This window comes from Caretta caretta, chromosome 6 (genome assembly GCF_965140235.1).
Source record: "Caretta caretta isolate rCarCar2 chromosome 6, rCarCar1.hap1, whole genome shotgun sequence".
Classification (NCBI taxonomy): domain Eukaryota; kingdom Metazoa; phylum Chordata; order Testudines; family Cheloniidae; genus Caretta; species Caretta caretta.
This window is the reverse complement of record NC_134211.1, coordinates 89366467-89392426: the sequence shown is the minus strand read 5'-3', so window position 1 is coordinate 89392426 and position 25960 is coordinate 89366467. Positions and strand designations below refer to the sequence as shown.

At 46.9% G+C, this 25960-nt stretch overlaps 1 protein-coding gene across 10 annotated transcripts in view; it reads right to left on the bottom strand.

The window, feature by feature from the left end:
- TTLL5 (tubulin tyrosine ligase like 5) overlaps nt 1-25960 on the bottom strand; it is a 216119-nt gene that overhangs the window by 184633 nt on the left and 5526 nt on the right. For 9 of the 10 annotated variants that reach the window (XR_012669002.1, XM_048855536.2, XM_048855538.2 and 6 more), the window contains exons 3-9: nt 24130-24236; nt 19612-19694; nt 18764-18870; nt 18113-18243; nt 17412-17494; nt 15149-15218; nt 14717-14801 (exon numbers count right to left, since the gene is read on the bottom strand). Coding sequence is in view for 9 of the 10 variants with exons in the window: in XM_048855536.2 (XP_048711493.1) it covers nt 14717-14801; nt 15149-15218; nt 17412-17494; nt 18113-18243; nt 18764-18870; nt 19612-19694; nt 24130-24236 (666 nt within the window). In the remaining variant the exon portion in view is untranslated. Of the gene's footprint in view, nt 1-14716; nt 14802-15148; nt 15219-17411; nt 17495-18112; nt 18244-18763; nt 18871-19611; nt 19695-24129; nt 24237-25960 lie in introns of those variants that run through there. The other variant, XM_048855544.2, reaches the window with a different exon arrangement.

Here is a 25960-nt window from a genome sequence, read left to right as displayed (position 1 = left end):
CAACACTCAGATCTTTTTCAGAGAGTCACTGCATCCCAGGATAGGGTCTCTCCCATCTTCTAAGTATGGCCTACATTCTTTGTTCCTAGATATATACACATTTCTATTTAGCTATATAAAAATGTATATTGTTTGCTCACACCCAGTTTATCAAGTGATCCAGATTGCTCCATATTAATGACCTGTCCTCTACATTATTTACCACTCTCCCAATTTTGAGGTCATCTGAAAACTTTATCAGTGATGATTTTATGTTTTCTTCTGAGTCATTGCTAAAAAAAATGTTAAATACTGTCGGGCCAAGAACCAATCCCTGCAGGACTCCATTAAAAACACATCCATTTGATAACTCCATCAAGACCTACCAGCTAGCTTTTAATCCATTTAATGTGTGCCATGTAGATTCTCTCTCTCTCTCTCTCTCTCGTGTTCTAATCAAAAGGTCTTGCAGTACCAAGCCAAATGCCATGCAGAAGTTTAAAAGTATATTAGATCAACACTGTTCACTTTTATCAAACTTGGAATCTCATAAAAACATCTCAAGCTAGTTTGACAGGATTTATTTTCCATAAACCCATATTGATGGGTATTATATTACCCTCCTTTATTTCTTTATTAAAGGAGCCCCATATCTGCCTCTCCATTATCTTGCCCAGGATCAATGTCAGACTGACAGGCCTATAATTAGCCCATCATTCTGTTAACCCTTTTGAAATATTGGCATAACATTAACTTTGTTTGTCTGTCTTCTGGAACTTCTCCAAGTTTTATTGAAAATCAGCATTATTGCTCCAGTGAGCTCCTCAACCAACTCTTATAAAACTCTTGGATGCAAGTTATCTGAACATGCTTATTTAAAAATGTCTAACTTTAGTAACTGCTGCTTAACAGCCTAAGACACTAGTGGAATGGAAAGAGTGTTATGACCTTATGACATGACTATATTTATTTTCCCCCAAAATTCATAACAGAAACTTCTAGGGAATTCATCAACAGTATCTAGAAGCAAGAAAGGTGACAAAGCAAAGAGACACTAACTCCAATAGCACAGCACTCCTTCATGCCACACTGACGCATTGGGTTTAGTACTGACTTGAGTGGTAAAGCATCCCAAAAAAATCATCAACACTTTCACGAAGAACCCTGAGTTTTCAAGAGAGGTCACCCATCCAACAGGAATCTGGGGTCAACTGTACTTGTGAAATCTGACAGAATCACAGCCAGAAGTAGCATGGCTGTAAAATCCCCTTCCCATACTTAGTGCTACCCACTGCTTGTGTCAGACACAGAGAAAACACAGTAATATTGTTCCCCAATAACTTACTCCCATTTCCAGGGCTTGTCGCTGTGCAGCCCTAACCCCAATCCTGCAGATATCAGTCCAAAACCCCATCCTTCCAAGGTTTTGTACAGCTCCAGGTCTTCTACTCGCACTGCTTAGGGAAGGGTATATTAACCATAAGGTGAAGTTTACTGTCATATGTAAACTTGGCAACTACAGGGTAATTAATCAGGACCCAAAGGAGAGCCTGGGAGAGAAGGACGAAAGGACAAAGGGCCTGTTAGCAGATGTGGGGGGGAAGCAGTATAGTTAATTCCTCTTTACCTGCATGGGTGCTATAGAAAAGCACAAGACACAACTGAGCAATGGTTTTTCCCTACCTGTACACAAAAGCCATCTAAACCAGGGGTTCTCACCTCTCTTTCTGAGCCCTCCCTCCTCCCACTATGCTATAAAAACTCCACACCCAGCTGTGCCACAACAACTGTTTTTCTGCATATAAAAGCCAGGACCAGCATTTGGGGGTAGCAAGCAGGGCAGTTGCGGGGCTCCACACCACAGGGAGTTGCTCAGGATTCAGTTTCAGCCCCGAGTCAGGGTGGCAGGGCTCGGAGCCCCAGGCTTCAGCACCATGTGGTCGGGCTTTGGCTTTCTGCCCCGCACCCCAGCAAGTCTAATGCTGGCCCTGCTTGGGGGACCCCCTGAAACCTGCTCACAGCCCCCCAGTGGCCCTGGACCCCTGGTTGAGAACCACTGATCTAAACCAACTTTCTGGATCTAAGTATCCCTACCTCTAATTCTGGAATCTCCCTCTTTACCCTTCACAGCTGCTCTTGGCTCCACTGGACTGTCAAGGGCTCCCTGCTTAGGGCACTAAGACTAAACGGAAAGCCACTTGCACCTTCCCTAGTCTTTACTCTTTCAAGACTTACTGTTTAATACAAATGCCAACTTCCTAATCGCACAAAACTGAACATCCTTGCCCCATCCCTTCCCCGGCTCATTCCACTCCCCTGTCCCTCCATTGCTCGCTCTCCCCCACCCTCACTCACTTTCAACAGGCTGGGGCAGGGGTGCAGAAGGGGATGAGGGGTGTGGGGTGCAGGAGGGGGCTCAGGGCTGGGGCAGAGGGTTGGCGTGCAGAGTGAGGGCCCAGCCGGGCAGCACTTACCTCAGGCAGCTCCCAGTTGGCAGCACAGCAAGGCTAAGGCAGACTCCCTGCCTGCCCTGGCTTCACATTGCGCCTGGAAGTCCAACTCCTAGGTGCAGGAGCCAGAGGGCCCTGTGCGTTGCCTGCCCCAACAGGCACCAGCCCCACAGCTCCCATTGGCCATGGTTCCTGGCCAATGGGAGCTGCAGAGCCGATGCTCGGTCAAAAACCGGACACCTGGGAACCCTTGTCTCAGCCAGTTGCCATGAGCTGCTGCTAAACCAGGACAGAGAGACATCAACATGATGCCCCGAGAAAGCTGCTCCATGGGCTAAGAACTGGTGGAAAGAGGTTACAAATATTTTCACCCTTATGCAGTACAAAGGCTGCAGCCCCAAAGTGCAGCTAGGGAGTTCTATCCCATACAGAATGGGAGCACAACACTGGTCCAGGGTCTTGCCTCTGTTCCTGCCCCTGCTCCTCAATCACAGACCAGTTCCCTGCCTGTGATATCAATTATCTCCACAGCAAAACAAGCAGTGGAGCAGTATACCAGGTAGGTGCAGCAGTAGAAGTTGAGCTGTTAACCCCATTAGCACATTGGTGCAGATGACACTATATGGCGGAGTTCCTTTGCCAAAAGCCAGATGAATCTATTCAAATGCTCTTAGCGCAATAGAGTAATAGGAAAAGCCAAAATGCATGGAATTCAAAGTTCTGCCCCAGTTTTTGCGAAACCAACAGGTGCAGGAAATAGGGTCTCTTGTGAAAAGATGCAGGAACAAGCTAACGGGTTTCAAACTTGCATCCTACCATTAAGAGTATTTTGTGGGTATAATGAACATCTGCAGTGAAGAGAAGCTAACCTAAGACTAGTCCAGCTCCTTTTCTGAGAATTCAACACATGGAGCCTGTTGGAAAGGGAATAGCGTAATGCAATCTTAGCCAGTTGCCTTTTGCAGCCCCTTCCATGCATAAGGCATCTGCTGATGCCCAAAAAGGTGGGGATAGGAGGAAGGGAGAAAGATGCAAGAAGAAAAACACCACAGTAGAGTAAGCAAAAGGAGAGAAAACAAAGAGCAGAGTCCAATGGGTAGAACAAGATGGTCTGATAGCTCCTTTCCTTTAAGGCTCTCCAAGTGCCAAAGGCGGAAGGAGACAAGAGAAGAAACGGAGGTCACACAGTTAGACTTAGTGGGACCCCTCAGCCTTCTTACTGCCCAATGGTGAAATGCTAAAGTAACAATCACTATAGCATAAACAGTTACTGTGTAAGAGCCATTTTCCACTTTATTATTCTTTGACAAGACTTCTCCTAAGCTTCAGCAGAGCTGCTACTGTTATCTGTGGGAGTATGCAGCTCTAACTGTGGAGTCCCAGCCCACAAACCCTATCATCACAGTGCCTCTCTAATTCCTATGGGAGCTGTATGGATGTAGCCAAGGGCACCATCTGGCCCTGCTTCAAGAACATTATTTGACTTCCCTACCCAAACACCACAGAGATAGCATGGAACTAGGCCTCATCTCTTTTTACATGAGGAGGACACTCAGGCACAATCAGGGAAGTGAGCTGCCCAAGAGACTCAGCAAATGGCTAACCAGGCAGTAGAATCCAAGCCACCCGACTCAGAATACTGTGCTTTTACCACAAGACCATCCTTCCTCTCTTTAAGCTCAAAACCCCAGTCTAATGTAAGAGAAGTGATGAGCCAGTGGTGATAACCCTAGCTTAACCCCCCAAGTGGATCCGCTTGTCCATGGCCGCTATGCTGGATGGAGGTGCCTGGGAAAGGATCATGAGAATGATCCCCAGCCATCCATTGCAGGAATTCATTATGCTCCCCAAACAGCCAGGGCCTGCTAGGCAGGGGTTACTAGGGGCGTGGGGGACTGGGCTGCTGCAGCAGGCTCTGGCCACAGCACATCCTGTGAGGTAATGTGAATTCCTTGGCTCGCAGGGAGCACCTGAATTCTTTGGAAACCACAGGAATCCAGCAGAGAAAAGGTAAATATCCCAGCGGAGCCAGTGCTAATTAGCAAGCAGGGCTACTGAAGGAGGGGGCACTGCAAACTCTGGAGTTCAGTGAGCTCAGATGGCAGGAAGGCAGCCCACTGTCAGACATTATGAGGTTCAGCTGCCAGCTCAGACATTACTGGAACTCTCGTGTCATTCTAAAGTACACATTCACCTCCCCCTCAGCTACTGCTCCTTGAGCCCTTCACAAGCACATTTGGTTTTCAGCTCAATTTGTTGCTTTACAAAAAAATTCTCAATTTCAGTGAAAGTCAGGCTACAAAGTTCCTGCTGGGCTGGAACCCTTCCAGTGGTTCAGGATCAGAAATAGAGCTGACAAAAAAAAAAAGGCAGAAAATTCAGGTAGTAAAGACCAAGTTTAAAACAAAACTGAAAAGAAAAACCAGACATTTTTCTAGAACACCAAAAACGATCATTGTGCATCAACACCCCCTGATGGTCACAGCAGCAAGGCACACATTTCCCAAAGCCACCATGCAGGATGGGGGCACAAACACAAACAGGAAGTCCCTGAAAAAGATTCAGGTTAATTTCCATTTCATAATAAGCTAGACAGAGGGAAAAACTGGGAAGGACAGAATGAAACCCCCACTTTGCAAGCTATGGGCAGTGGAAACCATTCAAACCCTAACTGTGACCCCGCCCCCCGCCCGCATTCCAAGAACAAGGCTTTCTGATTGAAGGGGAATCAGAAATAGAAAACAAAAACAAAATTAAGACAACCAGACAATTTCACAGCAGGTCAGAAGAGACATCTACCTGCTAGTACATGGCTAAGCAGTCCCCTGGGATACAATGAGGCATTCAAAATCAGTTTGATGCCTCTTTGAATACCCTCCCCCGTGGGTTATCTTTTTGGTCTGGTCTAGACTAAGATTTAAAGGTGTGTATTTGAACATGTTAGCTAACATAATTCAAAAGTCTACAGCAGACCTAGGCTCCCCAAAGCTCTAACTATCCAAGATTGGAAGTCTTTCTAGAAGATATGTTCTAGCTCATTCAGAAGTCATGGGCTTGATGCAGAAATCACTGGGTGAAATTCTATGTCAGTGTCATATAGGAGATTAGACTAGATCATAATAATCCCTTTAGTCTTAAATCTTAATCCTGATCAGTTTAGCACATATTAAAAGCAACGTGTTTTGACTACATTAGGTTTTTAAAAATGTATCAGCTAACATGTTCTAATGATACACCTTTAAATCAAATCTGGACAAGACCTTAAGGAACAGCATGGCATACCCCTGTCTGTCTCACACTAGAGAAGCCCTGTTCTTGTTTCAGGCACCAACAGAGAACTGAAAGACCACCACCAATTCAAAATGATTGGCCAGCTTTCCTTCACAGAAGGGACACAGGACTGAAATAGTGGACTACTATGGATTAGGAACATTGACAGAGTTGGGAGCTGGGCAAGACCAGAATAGCAGGGGGCACTACAAGGCAAGATAAGATGCACTGACAGAGCTGTTTGATGCTGTTAGCCCTGGTGCTGCTCTGAAAGCTGGACTCTCAGCTTCGATGGCCTAAGGTTACACCCCACAAAAAACTTCCTCTGAGGAAAGAGCAAACCACAAAAGAGCCTGCTCTTGTGTCTGGCACCTCAGGTCAGGGCACCCTGAATTCTGCCCAACACACTTCTCAAAGCAAGAAAACAGGACTTCAGCAGTAGAAATGGAACAGCTGCATTCAGAACTTCTGAGAAGGTTCAAACGCCTGAATAACCCAGAAGGTTTCATCATTGGATCTCTGCTTCCCCACTGCTGCTCGAGGGAGCTTTCCTATGCCCCACCTCCTGCCATTCCACATAGATGGGAACACACAGCAATGCAGCATCAGAGCCTAAACCTATTTCCTCTGTTCCAGAACCTCACTTCCAAACCTGGATCACCTCATGTCAAGTCAGGGTGTACTCTGGAAGCCAGACACAGGGAGGTTTCTACTCAGGCAAACAGGCATCAGCTGATGCATGCTATTTAGTCCCTCCTCAAGTCAAGAAAAGTCTGTCCTATGGAGCCTCCACATGTTCTATTATCAGTAACTCTTCTCTGCCAAGAGGCACCAGCCACTGGGACTCCCTGAGGCATGACAGAGCTGTACACTGGCTTTCAGTGGGATATAGCAGAAGCTGGCAAGGGAACAAATACAGAAGTCACGTTTTGGAAACTAGCCAGATTTTGGGAAAAACTGCAGAATACAGGTACAATGTCATTGCTCTGGTCAGCAAGGGAGGTCCCTAAACCTGGCCTCCACATGCACAAAGCCCTCACCCCCACTACATCTATGCCACGTCCACTGTGCCACAGTATGCTTTTACCACATATCACTCCCCAGACCTCCCAGGAGCCCCACCACATCGTTTCCACTCTTAAACACTGCAGCTGCTACAATGGGGGAGGAAAAGCAGCCTCCAGTCACAGCCACAAGTGTTGAATCCTTCTCCTTCACAGTCTGAGGTTGTCCCAGCCTTAGCCAAAGCACCAATAGTCTGTAAGCCCTTAAAGGGGTCTCTCTAGGCATTTATACTACACCAGAAAGACAAACAAGAACCTGGAGCTCCAGGATCCTCTGTGTCCAGGCACACAAATCCAGGGCAAGAGGAAAATCACCACAAGACCCTGAAAACAACCAAGGTTGCTAGTGCCACCTGGAGGCCACACATAGGAGGAAATATCTAATCTCTCACATTCCCCCACCCTTAACCTCCATTATATGACTGACACTGTTTCTGTTCCATCCAATTGCTAGATATACCCTGGGGGATTGCCATCACTTGCTGCACCTACTCACCAGCCCCGGAGATTTATGGGGGGAGGAGGAGGTTGACGAGTCATTAAGGAAGCTGATAGAAGTAGGCTTATTCTTGTCATTTAAAAGTACTCCATATAAGCCACACTGTGAACTATCAACTGTGGGGCAGCAGCAGAGCTATGGGTCACTACCAGGGGTCAGGCTAGTTCCCTGACCTAGGGTGACACACCCAGGGATGTGCTTCTGATTTTACCTTTGGCACCAATTCTATAATCATGCATCAGGTATCCTGTAGCTGGAGGAACTATGTCTACAAGAGACCTGGTCTTTGACAGTAGCATGCAGACCCTCCACAATGCCCCACAGCAGACAGACTGGCCTCCACTTACATTAGCCCCTTCTCAAAAAGAATACAAGGTTTGGATGTGGGAGCAGAGAAAGTACAGTTGCTTACCCTACAGTAACTAGTTCAAGATGTGCTTTCGGCACAGATTCCACTCTTGGTGCCCATGCACCACATGTGCTTGAGTCAGATTTTTTTTGGCCAGTGGTGTCCATCTGGTGGTCATGCCTGTGCCCTTGCAACCTACCCATCTGAGGGCACAAATGGCTGAATGGACCCAACTGCTTCACCAATACAAAAGCCCACATGGATAGAACTCCCCATTAGCAGATGAGGGTGAGTGGTGAAATCTGTGTGGACAACACATCTCAAAGAGCCACAGTTGCTGTGGGATAAGTAGCCATTCTTTGAGCAATTGCCAATGGATTCCACTCATAGTGACTAACAAGCAGCTGTCTATTTGCTTAGAGGCAGGTAGGAGTCCTGCTTGAATAGTGACTGCAGGACAATCCTACCAAAATTGGAAGTCTGGAGACCCATACTAGATCAAGTATGGGAATATTACTCAAACAAGCAATTTAAGGTGTCTGAGCCCTAGTGGAAAGAGCTCTGATATGGCCTAACTAACTCACAGCAAGTTCTTACACTGCAAGACCCACTTGGAAGGTCACGCTTTGATTTTGTCAGCAAATGCAACTAGTGTGTATGTGTTGCCAAATGACTGTTCTATCCAAATAGAAAGACAATACCTTCATTACATCTAGTGTGTGAAGCTTTGCTTTATCCCAGGTTAGAGCAAGGCTTAAGGAAGAATAAAGAGGCGAATGGACTGATTTACACAGAACTCAGACAACATTGGGTAGAAACAGAGTAAGGTCTAGGAGAACCCTGTCCTTGTGATATACTTCATACAGAGGAGCTGACATACAAGCCTCAATCTCCCCATCCCTCCTAGCTGAGGTAATGTCAATGAAAACCATTTTCCTAGCAGCCAGCTGTTAAAAGGGAGCAGGTTGCTAAAGACTCAGAGGGGACACATTAACCCTGCCAGTGCCACATTAAGGTCCCATGGAGGACAGGGCTCTCAAACAGTGGGAAAAAACATGCATGAGAACCTTCAGTAACAGTCACTGGAGAGGGGGAAACAGTGTGGCCACAGATAGGAGAGCAATTTGCAGATACTGCTGTCAGATTGACTCTTATGGAGCTGATGGAAAGTCCAGATAGCAATTCTGGACTAGTTGCTAGCCCTGAAGTAAAGACTAGTGCGGTCAGGGAGAAAGCTGGTGCTGAAAAGCTCATATAGAAAAATATACAGCTATATATATTGTGAGGTGAAATGTGGAGGTATGCAAGAAATCAGATTTCTGAAAGGGGTAGAGTAGTCTCAAAAGGTTAAGAGTCACTGATATAGGGCATTGCTGTGGTGTTGAATCAGCAATTCCAGCTGATGGACATTAAGAAGGGATAGAAAAAGCTGCATGCCAGGGAGATTGCCCTGACCTCTAAAACGTGTGTGTGCGCGCAGACTTGCTATCTGAGCAGACCGTAGTCCTTGACTTTTCAGTGGCTCAAGCGGAACCCTTCCTGAGTGAAGGCATGTTACCAGCATCTTTGTAGGAAGAGACAGATAATGGAACTCCACGGCATATCTAAAGTGGTTTTGTTCATCATATGACAATTCTTGTGGGACCATGACCATCATGTCCATGCGGTGTCTGCTGGAGATAGGGTGACAAGACAGCAAGTGTGAAAAATTGGGACGGGGGGGGAGGAGGGGGTAAAATAGGAGCCTATATAAGAAAAAGGCCCAAAAATTGGGGCGGTCCCTATAAAATCAGGACATCTGGTCATCCTAGCTGGAGAGCTACTGATCTCAGCAACTTCCTGCCTAGATCAATACTGTAGTCTGGCATACTGTGTGATTAGAAGTGTAAATGGCTATGTGTTCTAGAAGCCTCAGACATTCTTGTTTGTGGTGTTGGGTGGGCTAAAACTGACTGGGTGGTCTCATTGTATGAAATATTTCCTATGGAAGATAAGCCCTCACTAATTTGGAGTCTAACAGACCATAGACTTCACCTGAGCAGTTTGAATGTGAGGATTTCACTCTGTTCCTTTTGAAACCTGAAAAGATACAGAATTTCAGGATTGTCTGTGCTAAGTCATCTGTTGTGGTGATCTTCCTTGAATTAGCCAATTGTCCAGTTAAAGGCGTACCTGGATTCTTGTCTCCTTAGATGAGCTGCCACTAATGACAGCCATTTAGTGAAAACCCTTAGAGCTGTAGAGTGGCCAAAAGGTCAGAACTCTGTATTGGTCATGGGATGTTCCTATCAGGAATCGCAGGGATTTTTGTGAACCAGATATATGGAGATATGAAAATAGGCATTTAGATTTTATGGAATAGCTTATATCTTTCGACCTACAGCATGCCTTTCATTAGAAGTTGGTCTACCATTTTGCATCTGAAATAGTATGCAAAGAGGTTGAGACAAAGATCCGGGGGGGGAGAGGAAGAGGGGGGCAGATGAAGAAGCAGGTTCTACAGCCTCTTTTCTTCTTTAGGATTCAGAAGCGGGAATAAAATCACTTGCTCCTGAACTCCAAGGGCAGTTCCTCCCCTGGCTCCTGCTCCCAGTTGTATGAGAAAATTTACTTCCTGCCTCAACAATCTCTTGCAAGAGGTGTCCCTGGAAAGACACCAGAAGGGGAGAAGAGGGTTGGAAGAGACTGAAGATGCATGGGACATCTCTTCCTTATGATCTGAAGGAGCCAGTGGTCCAAGGTAATTCCAGCCCAAGCTTCTTGAAAATATGTGGTTACCAAGGGTGGTAAAGGGGAGTGGGGTGGCAGGGGGTGTAAAATAGATCTTGTGGTCCAACCAGGCTCCCAATGATAGTGTTAGACCTGCTGCCCATTCAAAGCCCCAGACTTCAGGGCAGCTGAGTAGGAGCCAATGGGTTACCAATAATGAAATCTCTACATCAGGGGTCAGCAACCTGCAGCACACAAGCTGATTTTTACTGGCACGCTGCTGCCAGCCAGGGTCCTGGCTGCCACCCCCGCTCAGCCTGCTACCAGCCTGGGTGAATAGAACCCCAGGCCAGTATTGGGCTGAGCGGGCCTGGCAGCTGGGACCCTGGCTGGCAGGAGCTGGCGGATGGAACTCCAGACCAGCGGTGGGCTGAGCTGCTCAGCCTGCTGCCGAGCTGAGGTTCTGTCCGCCAGTGTAGCATATTAAATTTCTCCTGCAAGTAGTGCATTCCTATGGGAGCACCAGGACTGGCAGCCGTAAGTAGTATGCCATAAGTAGCACATTCCTATGGGGAGAAATTTAATACAATACACCAGGGCAAGGAAGGCTGTGCCTCCCCAAACAGCCGCCCACTTCCTACCCCCTGACTGCCCCCCTCATAACACCTGACCCATCCAACACACCCCTGTACTCCTTGTCCCCTGCCCACCCTGTCCTGGGACCCCCTGCCCCGACTGCACCCCTCAGAACCCTCCACTCATCCAACCCCCACTGCTCCTTGTCTGACTGCCCCCTCCCAGGACCCCTCCACCCCATCCAAGCCCCCCTGCTCCCTGTCCCCTATCCACACCCCTGACACTCCCATGTCTATCCAACCACCCCTGTTCCCTATCCCCTTACCATGCCGCTCAGAGCATCAGGACTGGCAGCTGTAAGTAGTACATTCCCCTGGGGAGCAATTTAATACACTACACTTGGCCCTGCTCAGCCCGCTGACAGTCTGGAGTTCTTAAAATATATTCTCTCACCCCTTTGATAAGGGGTGAGAGAATGTAATGTAATTGTATTACACTACAATTAGCTTAAACTTTGTTTGTATATTACAGTAATCGTTAAATGTATAACGTTAATATATAGGTTTGACGAAACAAAGTTGTACTTATGTGCCTGGGCTTGATGTGGGTTTTCGATGATTTACCGTCTAAAAATATCTCACGTCTCGCACCCCAAGAAAAGGCATCTCATAACCTGGGATGCACGTACCTCCTAGAGGGTAAGAACCACTATACTAAACTGATAAGATAAGCATTTTAATTTAATTTTAAATGAAGCTTCTTAAACATTTTTAAAACCTTGTTTACTTTACATACAATAGTTTAGTTACATAATATAGACTTTAGAGAAAGACCTTCTAAAAATGTTAAAATGTATTATTGGCAAGCAAAACCTTAGAGTGAATAAATGAAGGCTTGGCACACCACTTCTGAAAGGTTGCTGACCCCTGCTCTACATCTTTCTTTGAGGCTCAGACAATCATGGAGATTGGTAATACTGCATTGAGAAACACTTGCTGAGGTATGGCTGTTGCTTGCATTGCTTTCTTTTAAGGCAGTGGTTCTCAACCTGGGTGTATGCAGAGGTTTTCCAGGGAGTACAACTTCTCTAGATATCTGCCTAGTTTAACCGGCTACATAGAAAGCACTAGCAAAGTCAGTACAAACTAAAATTTCATGCAGTAGCCTGGAAACGTTGAGAACCACTGTTTTAGGGGATGGGACAGAGCCCTGAAGATCAGAGTTGCCTGGAATTCTTCAAAAGTATGTAGTGCCTCATCAGTGCCACTGCTAAATAGATACTTCCTTCAAATGGGAGGGCCTCAATTATTGCTTGGACCTCCCTTGGGATCCCCAAGGGCTGAAGCCATGACCACCTCTTCATGGATATTGATGTTACCATTATTTGCACCTCTTATCAGATAGATTTAGTGCAGCCTGTAGAGATGTTTAGCAGTTAACTGGCCATCAGCCATAAGAAATTGTGGTTCCTCCTGATGCTTCTCGGGTAGTTTAGCCATCAAATTGGATAGCTGTCCAAATTAAAAAAAAAATCTTTTTGTGGGAGTAGTGTTTGGTAGTTTGATTCCTTCATTTGTAGGCTTTCAACCAACAAGGTTGATCTTTTGTGGGGTCCTCTCACATGGGTATTTTGGAGGACTTACTGTTTTGCTCTCTGATACAGCTTGTACCACAAGAGTGCCAGGTATGGGATGCTAATAAAAATATTCAGAGGCCTGATATCTTCTGTCTGCTTTCCTGAAGTTAGTAGACAGAAGTTGGTGTGTGCCACATCCATCTGGCATGTTACAGTAGACCATTGCTGACTGGTACAGCCAACTTTCCTCAAGTTAGATCAAGTATATCCAAGAGTTTACTTAGTCCTGCCTCAGAGCAGGTGACTTGACTATGACCTACTGAGATCCCTTCCAGTCTTACATTTCTATGATTCTCTTCTACAGTCTCTGCAGGGTATCAGCCATCTGTTTTTATCAGGTCCTAGAAGACACAGAATTAATCCTCCTAGGCTAGTGAAGGTATGTTCACTGCCTCATCAGGGCAGGACAACATTGGAGCTGGGATTTGATGCTCCTGTTCAGGAGAATGCTGTTCTTTTCCATTCTCCTCCTCTTGCCTCCCCAGCAGCCATAGAACTCAATTCACCTATGGAAGCTGAATTTGTCTCTTCAGTGACAGAGACCTAGCTCTGGATACAGTGGGGAATGCTGGCTTTCAGAAATAGGGCTGAATATCCCCAGGGGATCCAGTATGATCAGGGAAGGTAGGAGAGTGTGGAGGAGGGCACATCAAGGATACCAGGATGGGTGCTCCCTATGACTGTGTTCTTAGCTCCTCTAACTGAATAATATCTAGATTTTCTCCTGGACTTCCTCTGAGCTATCCAGAGGGGAGATGGAATATGAGGGGATGATTTCACAATACATTTTAGGGAAGAGGAGAAGGAATATACATCCTCTAACAGAAGAAGTCTGTCAGAAGTACCCTGCCTATGAACCAGGTAGGTTTGCACAGAGGTCTCTTCCCTAGCCAAACATGGAGGTTCTAAAGTTGCGGGGGGGGGGGGGGGTTAATTACCTCCTTGAATCTCTTAACATTGGGCCCAGTACTGGGCCCACCAAACAAGGCGATAAATGTATAAGCGCCAGATACAGAAGTACACAGTGCTGGGGCTAGTACAAGAGGGAGTACATTCCTAAGCCTTAGATGGTACCACCTGAGCTGCCTTAAATATCAGCACTGAGGTACCATCAAGTGTCTTATCCAACTTATATCAACTGAAGTCAAAACAAGTCATAACTTCTCACCTTCCCTGACACCAGCAGGAGGCCCAACCTGTGTCTGGCATCATCTCTGGAACAGTGCTCCTTCCTGCTTCTACCAGACATCAACGCTGATGTACTGGTGGACAAATTAGGCCTTTCAGAGGAAGCGGCCTGGGAGTGTAGCTCACCAGGGCACTGAGGGAGACGAACAGACCCACACACTGAGGCTTCTCCAAAGATATTCCAGAGTCCGAGGAAGCCTGCACTGACTTCTCCAGCAGGAAAAGCTTCAGCCTCCCCTCATTCACTCACTGTCTGGGTGCACCTGGAGAAGTAGCCACCATGGAACAACATTCCACAATGTGTCCTTCCCTAAGGCACATCGGGCACTGACAGCATCCATCGCTGATCGACAGGTCTTAAACCTTGGTGACTTTAGCCTTTGCCATGATCTAAAAGCCCCTATATGGGGTAGACATTAAGAGCAGCGGGGGATTACGCTTAAAATGACAAAAATCCACATTTCTTGTTTTTTTAAAATATACTTGTACCTGTGCCAACTGGCAAAAGGAAACAACTAATTCTCACTCACTAATGAGCTAATCCTAAAATCAAAGGTGAATCATAGACTGCTCAAGAGAAGCAGACAGTGCTGGGGCTCCACGGATAGCAAGAAGGAACTGAGAGATGATAGAGTCCACTTTGCCTGGGAGTAGTTGGGGGAAGGGTATCTAGGGACCAGGCATGGCCCAACTGACACTAGCTAAAAAGAATCTGATCAAGTGCATGGGGTGCAGGTGCACCAAAAATGGAATCTGTGTGGACAATCACTCCAAGATTTGTTTATCAAGGCTTTTCCCCTCCCATAACCATGTCATCAAAATCAGTCACTTCCCCTTCGGGCACATCACCACTAAATATCTACAACTAAAACTTTGAGGCACTCCTTCTCTGCCAGGCCTCTGAATGAAAGATGAGCAGGGCAAGGGTAGGGAGAAGCTCTCTTGATCCTAGAGCTTCAGGTTCAACTGCTTTGAGGGAAGGGGTGTGAATCCTACCTGGCTAGTCCTTCCTCGTAGAGGTAGACAACGAGCGGATCATAGGACGTCACCAGTACATACAGGCGCACATCAAATTTGAAGTCTGGAAGAGGATTAGCAGGAATCAGTGACCACAAATACTTCCCAAGAGCCTCCAGACTCTGCACCCAGCTGAGGGGGGAGCAGCAGACCCTTCTGAGGGCGATGGAGGTGTAAAATAGACAGCAGAGTCTATCAGCTTCTGCTGACTTGAGATGTTCACAGCTTCCCCAACAGGGAAGCTCCCTAGGTTTGAGGAATCTCCTTCCCTCCCCCCCCCCCCAATAGGTAAATCTCTCCAGCACCTTAGAACTATCAAAGCAGGTACGGCAGCCCAAATAACTACCCATAGGCTGCCGAGACCATCTGGTCAGGAAATTCAGAGGAAGAAGTCAATTCCTACACACTCACCATCTATGAGCAGGGGGTTGTTGATGTAGCGGGACACCAGGATATTCTCTTCCAGGGAAATCTGGTTTGGCTACAGAACAAGACACAGCATCAGTCCAAAAGTGAGGAAACCATGAATCCAAGGGCTGACTTTACCAAGAGCCTTTCCATTCTAAAGTCATTCTGTGCCATTACAGCTGCTGCTAGGGAAAAGGCTGGCCAGTAAGAGGGTATTTAGGGTAATTAGACCCTGATCAGAAGCTTAATCAGGGTGTTATTACATTTCCAAAGAACCTGCCATCCCAGAGATCCCAAAGTGCTTTACACATAATATATAAATTTAAAACCACACACTTGTCCTCCTGAATTGGTCTCAATAGCTGTTTAACCGCTCCACAGTGATTATACACAAGTTAGGGGCTCGAAGTCTCAGAAATGAGTCACATTGACTTCCTAATACTCTGATGTTAGGTATTTTGACCAAGCACAGGATTAGGGGGCTTACTTTCTTCTCAGGCATCCAGGACTGGCGATTGGAGGAGGCAGATCCAGAATAGAAGGACTAAATCCTGGGCCAAGATTTTAATTTTGAGGGTCTCCAGCATATGGAAGGAGCAGAGTCAAGAGTGGGGGAAATTACCTCCTCACACCTTCAATCTCTGGGGCCAGATCCAGGGCTGTTACCCAGCTACTCACCCTGCCTAGCTAAGCTCCCCTTATCCCAGTGTCAGACAGCAGTGACGCTGCTGTACTGACATGGGAGCTCAGGATAGGAAGCTCCATTATAGCTCTATGACAAATACACATCAAAGCCCTGGGCAACCAGATACGCTCTTCAGCATCACAGGCACAGGTCACTGACTGGGGAGGGAAGCTGTGCAACTTGCAGGCAGCAGCAACCTCTTCAGGAGACTTTTACTCTTCACTGTCTGTAAATCCCTTTCTGCCCCTTGCCACTAAAAATGGTTCAGATTGGTGAACAGATTCTTGTCCCAGTTTGTGAAGGAGCCAACTCTAATCCACCTCCCTGTCTTTCACTCACTTGTGTCTGGAGATCCACATTTCCCTTGGCCTGAGCAGGAGCAATCTAGGTTAACTAAAGAGTCAGAGAGCTCAAGCTCTCTTGGTATGTCTCAAAAATGGCAGCCTGTTTTACTCTGGATCAGAGAAATAGTTGAGGATTTTTATTTTTTTTAAAAAACCACTTTCCATGAATAGATTCTAGAAAACACTCTGTGTGGAGGTCACACTAAGAAAAGTGAAATCTTTGGGCCAAACCAGCTGACATACTACTGGAACAGATATACAAAGAGATCCCAGGAGGGCCCTTTCCTCAGTTCATGGCTACCTGCCCATCACTTGAGCATGCACTCCCTCTCCTTCAAACAAAGAGCAAAGCGGAGTGCAGCTCTGGAAAGAGTTACTTCATGCACTTGGCTAGCTGCTCCCTTATTCCATGGGAAAGGATCCAGGTAGAGGCCAGATGAGGCAACCTGGCCCCTTCACTGCAGGGACAGAGGAGGGAGTAAATGAACACAAAGTGACTCAGCAACCAGCTTGGTAGTATGCCAGGAACATTTGCCTGTTAGTCCCTAAGGCTCGGAATCCCCTCAAACCCTCTCAGCTCCAGTTGAGACTCAATTGCCACTAGTGAGAAATTGATTCTCTGCACAGCATGCAAAGGGCAAGGCAACTACTACAGCCAGCACACTGTGCTCAGAGCATCAGCCCTCAGGAGAGGCCTGGCACCATTGGCACCATGAATCCCAGAGCTCTCTGTGTCCAGAGCACAGAACAAAGGCCTCTCCCTGCCACTCCCATAATGGGGGATTTCATTTTGCTGAAAGTTATTCAACTAATTGGGGCGATCAAACAGCCACGGGAGAAGACAACTCAGGGTCAGTGAAGGCAATGATGAATATGGGATTCAGCTCTCCATGTCAGACAGCCTGGGAGTCTTCCCCAAGGCAGCCTGCACCATTAGGGAAGCCCAGGATGCAGCTGCACAGCTATTCATATTACATCAGGAACAGTCTTCTGGTTACTGCTGCATCTGAGACTTAAAAGGTATATGTTGCAGGACATGAATCATGGAAAAACAGGATGCTGTGGGGCATGCCAGCTGCTTGGGGGTGCTGATCACCTACCAGGTACATAATGGTGCTGAAACTGACAGCAGTGCCACCTGCTGGTGAGATTACCATGGCACTTGCTAAAGGTGACAGTGGGAGGGAATGGAATGCAGCAGCATCTGGGGAAGGTCAGCATTCTGCTAAACACTTACATTGTTGATCAGGTAGACGCCCCGCCCCCTGGAAGAGGCCACAGGTTTTACTATCCAGGGACCCCTGTCCTTTGAATATGAACCTAGTCGAGAGAGAAGCATGAATCTGAAATGTCTTCCAACTTTTTGTAACAGCTGCCAGGGTGTTCCCCACAATAGGAACTCTTACAGGGCTTCTAACAGTTCTAGCATGAATGTAGACAATTCCTCCACTTTTTTCCTGCTTTTCCCTATGGTGTCAGAAAGCCCCAAGTGCCCTCAGTAGGTCTGTTATTGCTTAAGCTGGAAACTGGCTTCTCTTCTCGGTCTGGTATTTCTCCTGGTGCCTCCCCCTAGCATTCCCAGATGTTGGCCAGAGATGGTATGGTGTTGGCCTACAGAAATTCTTAAGGATAAGCCCTCTGGCACTAGGATTTCTTTCATCTGCAACTGATAATGCTGAAGGGCTCAGCTCTCACACTGAGGCTATGGGGTAAGCAACTTTCCTAGGACAGGGAGGATATAAACAAGCCAAAAAAAACCTGTTTCAGATAGTGTTATTCTAGCCTCCCTTCCCTCCAATTGTTGTTGTTCACAACACAAGCTGAGTTGTTTCTCTCAGGGGCCCCAAGCACAAAACTGAATAAGCACAATCCCCCACATACACCTACTTACTCCCTGGCTGCTGCTCAGGGCCTGGGCATTGCCAGCCAGTCACTTACTGCAGAACTCCTGGTACTCTGCAGGCAGGATGAAGGTCTGAGGTAAGATGTGGAATGTCTTGAACCCGTGGGTGTACTGCATGCGACTAACATTCTTGTACAACCTGTCTTTCCGAGTCAGTTCATAGGACCTGAAATTACAAAAGCAGCAGCTAGGTCTTCTCCATGAAGTGTCCCTCAGCAACCCACACCAGTGTCCTAACACTGAGGGTTTAGTTACTAGGGCTCTCAGCTCTGCCAGAGAAACCTCAGTCCCAACCTGCAGCATCCCCTTCTATTCCAGTCCAGGGTCTCCCTTTAGCTTTGCCAATACCCCTCAATCCTCATCTGCAGCAACTCATGTTATTCCTGTCATGGGCCTCCCAAGGCAGAGACTGACCAGAACTGCCATTTTAGTGACAGGGACAAACAACCCACACAACCCCTTTCAATTGTACACCAAATAAAATGACACCCCCAATACCTGGGCTAGAAAGGCAAGTGCACTAAACCTAAGTACTGTCTTCTTATTGCCAGATAGGAATGAGAGACAATGTGTGGCTCAGTCCTGATGCTCTGGGACCTGTATATCACCCACCCCACACGTTATTTAGAGACATTGATATTCAGTCCCCACCAGACACAAGAGCTTTGCTGAACAAATTCACTAACCTGGGGAAGTGGTTGACTTTCTGAATATCTGAGAGGGTGCGCAGCAGGTAGGGCTTCAGGTGGGATCCTGTCCACATGAGGTTATAATCACTACTGTTGGGGTGTACCTGAGGATGGGACAAAGCCCAGGAGCAGATGAGACAGACCATACCACCACTAGTAATAAGCACTCTGCCCTCTACTTTGAGGGACCTGGGAACTTTCTAGCCTAAGAGTCCCATCTACCCACTCATGGATTGGTCCCACTACAGTTTGAAATATTCCTACCCCAAGATGTTGCACTGTTGCTAGGAGCTATTAAGTCACATCCCAACGCTAGATACAGCTGTTGGGAAAAAGCTATTTTCATGGGCAGTCTCAATCCATTTTTAAACCGTTCTGAAGTCCCTCAACAATCCTGGGAGATTGAACCTTAATCCGTCTCTTAAACAAAAGAACTCAACACTCACAGGTACCTGCTGAAATATCCTGGACTGTACACAGGGTGCTGATATGGAACCTGGTAGATGCTAGAGAATGATAAGCATTATAAGGCACCACCACACATGCTCCTGCCTGCTATCTTAGGGTATGAAGTGAGGCTCCAAAAGGAAAAAAAAATCATCAACCTGTATTCTTCCAGCTAAGAATGCTTCAAAAACTGGGTTTACAATGAGAGAACAAAGAGCACCGCTGCAGAATGGCAGAATTGTGCAGTGTTCCCCGATAAACTGGCTGAAAGTTAAAAGCACCACAGGCCCAGGATCATGTGCTATATCCGGATTTGGAAAGAAGCCCAGAATTTCAACCTTTGCAGCATGTGTCCAAACTCAGTGGCTCTCAATATCCTGGAGATCTGATGCACACACCTCGTGGAATCCATGGGCAGTCAGCATGCTGCGCACCAGGCGGCTGTCTGTTTTCACAATCTTATAGGACAAGCGATAACGCTCTGTGAAGGCAAGAGATGGAGTTAGTGACAGCATCTGAGGTACCAACAGCCTGAGTATCAAATAATAGCAAAGCAAGATACATGAACCCTGCACCGCTTCAAGAGGGAGAAGAGTGCCATTGCACTTTGCACACTGCAGTTATAAATTTTATTAAAGCTAATGTTTAAAAGCAAATTTACACAAATTAAGAGGGAAGGTACTGTACATCTGGGGTCAGGCTCAAGGTATGAGTGATTACAAGTATTGGTTACAAGGTTCACAGGATACATACACAGTACATAACCAACATAGACCCAGATTGGGGTGCGGGAGTTTTTAAAATGTCAGTGGATAAGTGGTCTCAGGTACGCCACCCACAGAATGTATTTAGAGTCCAAGTCAATACTGGTAGAGTGAATAAGCACGTGGGTGGGGTGCGTCCCTTGGTTCGTCAGGGGAGGAAGCGGGTTATTTCCCTGACTGGCATTCTTGATTACTTGAGATGGTACTGACCATAAGCTGTCTCATGAGCTGGGCATAGCGCCAACTGGGCATAGCACCAATCCACATGCTCTCAGCACTGGCTCGTTGTGCGGGTCCCATGTGCCCAAGGCCCCCCCCATGACCAGGGCATGAATCTGAACCTTGTAGCCCTGGGCTCTCCAGGTGTCAGCCAGCGAGGTATATTTCAGCACCTTCCGAGCCCAGGCCTCATGGAAGGCGGGTCACTTGTTTTCAAATGGCACCATTACATCCACCATGAGGACCACCTTCTTTTCTGCATCATCATGACGATGTCAGGTCAGTCGGCTGTCCGTTCTGGGGATGGCGGAGTTGATGGTGATCTTCCCTAGGGATGGCTGAATGACTTTCATCAGCCGGTTCTGGATGGTGGTGTAGCAGTGCCACCAGGCTCCGGATTGGTGCTGGCATCCACACAGGATGTTAGGTAGGGTCTTGGAGTAGCACTTTGCACCCTGCAGTTATACTATATCCCTGATGAGTCTCTAGATGCAACAGCACTTGGCAAAGCACAGGGTTACACAAGATCCCTGTGCAACTCTGAGTGGAACAACACACAGTGATGCAGCAGTGGATTATACCAATCCCTCAGTGGTCAAATTTCTTCCTTTAGTCAGTCCAGTCTCTTATGGCCTGAGATACCATCTGTTCACAGACTTTTCAGATATTTGATTCCCAACAAACCCCTGATTTCTTTACAGGTCTCTTCATGGGCTCTTTTGCAACACTCCAGAGTGTTATCCTAATATCTTCTGCACACCTCAAAATAAGTCCATGCAGCCAAGACTGTTTGGTTCATGCCACAGGCCCCACACTAACATGCACAGCTGTGGATGTGGCACTGGTCCCAGAACTTGAATGCTCACACCACAGCAGTCATCTAATGCCCACACTACACAGTCATCTAATGAATGAGACATGAGCAAAGGGAGCAGCATTGGACTTTGAGTCTGTACAAATGCAAGGAGCAGGAGGACTGGGGTGAGTAAAATAGTACAAAGTTTGAGAGAGAGAGAAAAAAATCAGTATCCACAGTGAATCACAGAACCAAGAGCAGTAAGCAGCATTGGAAGTATCAAAAATAAAGAACTAAATTAAAAGATTAGTGGATAGAGGAGACAACAATGTAATTTATGTGGAACTATTAATTTAAGGGAGTTCAGCAACAAAAGAAATCGTCATGGGGCTGGAATAATGGATTGACAAACCAAGGTACAGAAGAATTAGCATGAGGCTGAAGAATTGCATAGGTTAGTTCAAGCTAGAAATAAGGAAGCAAACCAAGTGCAGAAAAGTAGACTGAATCTCAGGGAACTTGTTCATATTTGTAAGAACTGGTCTCCAGAGGGCAGGGGTAGGTGCCTCACCACTCAAAACATTTAAACCTGGACTGGACAAAACCCTTGAGAACAAGCCAGGTTGGACTAGTCTTGTCTATGTCCAGTTTCTATGAAACTGACAAGACACCACACCACTATAAGGCCCTCAGAGTAAGAGCAACTACCAGCATACAAGCACTGATCTCGGACACAGATTACATGGGCCTAAAGTTCTCCCCGCACAGGTTATCTATCCTACCTAAAAGGGCCATAGGCATTCCTGCCTGGGCTCAACATAAGCAATTAGAGCATCAATCAATAGGAGGGGGAAAGTGTCTGCATCTTAATGAAAGAAGCCAAGGGGAATTCAGCTTTTTCCTAATTCTTTACATACAACCTGAGTCTTGGCAATAGAAATGCTCCCAGCACCCAATGCAAGGAGATCAACTCTTGCAATTCCTGACCATTTACAAGGGCTCTACCTTTCTATGTGATTTTTTACTCTCCCTAGCTGAAGCTAAAATGCTTTGGTTTCCCAGCCCCAATATCACAAGAGATTGGACTTCCTTTTGTTTACATCTACTTCTCTGCTAACAGTCCTGATAACAGGTTTCAGAGGAACAGCCGTGTTAGTCTGTATTCGCAAAAAGAAAAGGAGTACTTGTGGCACCTTAGAGACTAACCAATTTATTGGAGCATGAGCTTTCGTGAGCTACAGCTCACTTCATCAGATGTATACCGTGGAAACTGCAGCAGACTTTATATACACACAGAGAATATGAAACAATACCTCCTCCCACCCCACTGTCCTGCTGGTAATAGCTTATCTAAAGTGATCAACAGGTGGGCCATTTCCAGCACAAATCCAGGTTTTCTCACCCTCCACCCCCCCGACACACAAATTCACTCTCCTGCTGGTGATAGCCCATCCAAAGTGACAACTCTTTACATAATCAAGTCGGGCTATTTCCTGCATAGATCCAGGTTTTCTCACATCCCCCCACCCCCATACACACACAAACTCACTCTCCTGCTGGTAATAGCTCATCTAAACTGACCACTCTCCAAGTTTAAATCCAAGTTAAACCAGAACATCTGGGGGGGGGGGGGTAGGAAAAAACAAGAGGAAACAGGCTACCTTGCATAATGACTTAGCCACTCCCAGTCTCTATTTAAGCCTAAATTAATAGTATCCAATTTGCAAATGAATTCCAATTCAGCAGTTTCTCGCTGGAGTCTGGATTTGAAGTTTTTTTGTTTTAAGATAGCGACCTTCATGTCTGTGATTGCGTGACCAGAGAGATTGAAGTGTTCTCCGACTGGTTTATGACTGTTATAATTCTTGACATCTGATTTGTGTCCATTTATTCTTTTACGTAGAGACTGTCCAGTTTGACCAATGTACATGGCAGAGGGGCATTGCTGGCACATGATGGCATATATCACATTGGTGGATGTGCAGGTGAACGAGCCTCTGATAGTGTGGCTGATGTTATTAGGCCCTGTGATGGTGTCCCCTGAATAGATATGTGGGCACAATTGGCAACGGGCTTTGTTGCAAGGATAAGTTCCTGATAACGGAGATGGACCAAGAAGTTAGTAGGGTTTGTTACGGTCAATGCTGCAGTTGGGCCAGCAAGGGGCACTTGCATAATTTCTGATGTGTCCCATTAAAACTGCCCAGGTTTGTGTGTTTTTAACTTCTTGACTATGGAGTCATGAATTACCATCTAGATCAGGGGTGGGCAAACTTTTTGGCCCCAGGGCCACATCTGGGTCGGGAAATTGCATGCAGGGCATGAATGTAGGGTTGGGGTGCAGGAGGGAGGGAGTGCAGTATGCAGGAAGGGACTCAGGGCAAGGGGTTGGCCTGCAGGAGGGGTGCAGTGTGTGCAAAGGGCTCAGGGCAGGGGGTTGGGGTATGGGATGCAGGAGGGGTGCAGGCTCTGGCCTGGTGCTGCTTACCTTGAGCAGCTCCAGGGTGGCAATGGGGCTGAAAGGGGTGGGGTGCACAGAGGGCTGCACCCGCTGACCTTGCCTGCGGGTACCTCCCCTGAAGTGCCCATTGGCGATGGTTCCCCATTCCCAGCCAATGGGGACTGCAGGGGGGCAGTGCCTACAGGCAAGGGCTGTGCATGAAGCCTGCTAACCCCGCTCTCTTAGGGGCTGCAAAGAGATGGTACCAGCCACTTCCAGCAGTGACGTGCAGCCAGTGCAGGCAGGAAGCCTGCCTTGGCGCCACAGGGGTGGCAATCCCATGGGTCGTAGTTTGCCCACCCCGATCTAGATTCTAATACAAACACAGGTCAATGAACCATTTAGAAGCAACTAGGTCCAGTCCAGAAACAAGTCTGGTCTCATTCAAGGGAGAACAGCCACTCTCCTCAACTCAGCCCTCTAGTTGCAGAATGTTTTCCAAACAGGTGGCTCCCAGCACTGGCTTGAGCAACAAGAAAAAAAAATTGTGACCAATCCCAAAACATGGCCAATCCAGACAACCCCTCCTGACATCTCCTTTCCCACCTCAGAAAGGAGGAAGGCACCTGCTTGGAGGCTACCCAGCCCCTCTCCACACTGAAGCAGGCCTAGAGTTGGCACAGCTCACTACACCCACCTCCAATCAGGCGGATGTAACTGTCCTTGGTCAGAATGGCTTCTGCATGAAACACCAATATGGGGATCCTCCTGCAGCCACCAGTCCACATGACGCATGGGTGATCCCTGCAACAGAGAGATGGTTAACAACATGAGAGCAGCTGAGCCTCATGCATACACAGTGGATTACTCACTATGAAGGGGTCCTGGTTAGTACTCCCACAGCAGTGTCATACAGTCCCAGGCTTGCACACCAGCCTGCAAGTGTGATATGCTTAAAGTACGAGTAAATCCTAACCCAAAGCCACCTTTTTTGTGTCAGTCCAATCCAGAACAAAGCAGGTCTCATTCAAGGAAGAACAGTCACCCTCCACAACACAGGCCTCTAGGTGCGGGATTTTTCCAGACAGCATTGGCTTGACCAAGAACAAGAAAGAACTGTCACCAATCCCAAAACATGGCCAATCCAGACAACCCCTCCTGAAATCTCTACTTTCCCTCCTTCATTTTACCTTTGGCTTTTATATTTAATTTATATAACTGGTTAAGTAACTTGCATGACTTCCGAGAAGAGCCTCACACTTCTCTGCTAAAGGTCTCAAGATCTATACCCAAGAACAGAGGAATACAGCAAGCACCATATCCACATTCCTAGCCCCACCGACCCAAGCAAAGCAGGAGCCATTCTGCAGTATAAGGATTGCATACCAGTTCATTGTTGCCTGGCTTCAGATATGTACTCCCAAGTGCGCTATGTGGCCACTGTGCTGGCATCCTGGGCTCAGAAATTAAACAAGCAACAAGAATCACACATTGTTCTACACACCAGGTGATGCTATCGGCACCTTTTCTTTTTAACTTATGTCAAAGACAGTAGGATTGCAGCCCAGAATTCCACAGGGTTGTCCATGGCCACTCGGCCGCTTACGGAGGCTAGAGGTGCCAGAATCCAATAATCTATTTTGAGCCAAGCAGCCAGGCCACACTGCATACTGGGATCAGTAGCCCCTATTAAAAGGGGAGGACAGTTGCAATCTATTCAATTTGATCCCAGTTCAGTCCAACCCTTAGCTAGGTAGTTTGGGCATAGCCCCTTTTGCACCTCAGTCTTGCTTCCTCTCTTTGGTTTTGCAGATTTTTTAAAAGTTATTTTTTGTTAAGGTACCTAAACACAGAACACTACAAGATAAGCCTGGCAACAGCTCAGTGGTTTGAGCATTGGCCTACTAAACCCAGGGTTGCGAGTTCAGTCCTTGAGGTGGGCCTGGTCCTTGAGGTGGGGATCGGTCCTGCTTTGAGCAGAGGGTTGGACTAGATGACCTCCTGATGTCCATTCCAACCCTGATATTCTATGAAACAGGAATGGAAACAGAAACTGTATTGTACCAAACAGAAACTTTAAGATTGGCTAAACTGACAGTGCCCTGTTGTTGCCTAGCACTGGCCACATCTCACTATGCAGTGTCAACATGACATTGCCTTAAAGCCCCAGACTATCAGTGCAAACACACTGAAGTTAGTATGTGTTCAAAGGCTCAGCACCAGGATGGAGCACCTTCTCTATCAGCAGATCAGTGGCCTACTTTACCTGCACTGAGGTAGCCAGTTCCATAACATGGAAGAGAAAAGCCTGCAGCTAAAGTTGACAGCCTGGTGAATGTGTCTGTACAACTTATGAATCCTGGTTGATACAATACTGAAATTGTAAAACTACTTTATCACAGAATGCGCCTCTATGCATATCCAGCATGGACTGACAACCTATAGAATGTCCACACCAGACTAAGGACAATGGAGAGTACTTAACTTTAAACAAGTGTACTCTGACCAGACAGATATGCTCAGCAGGT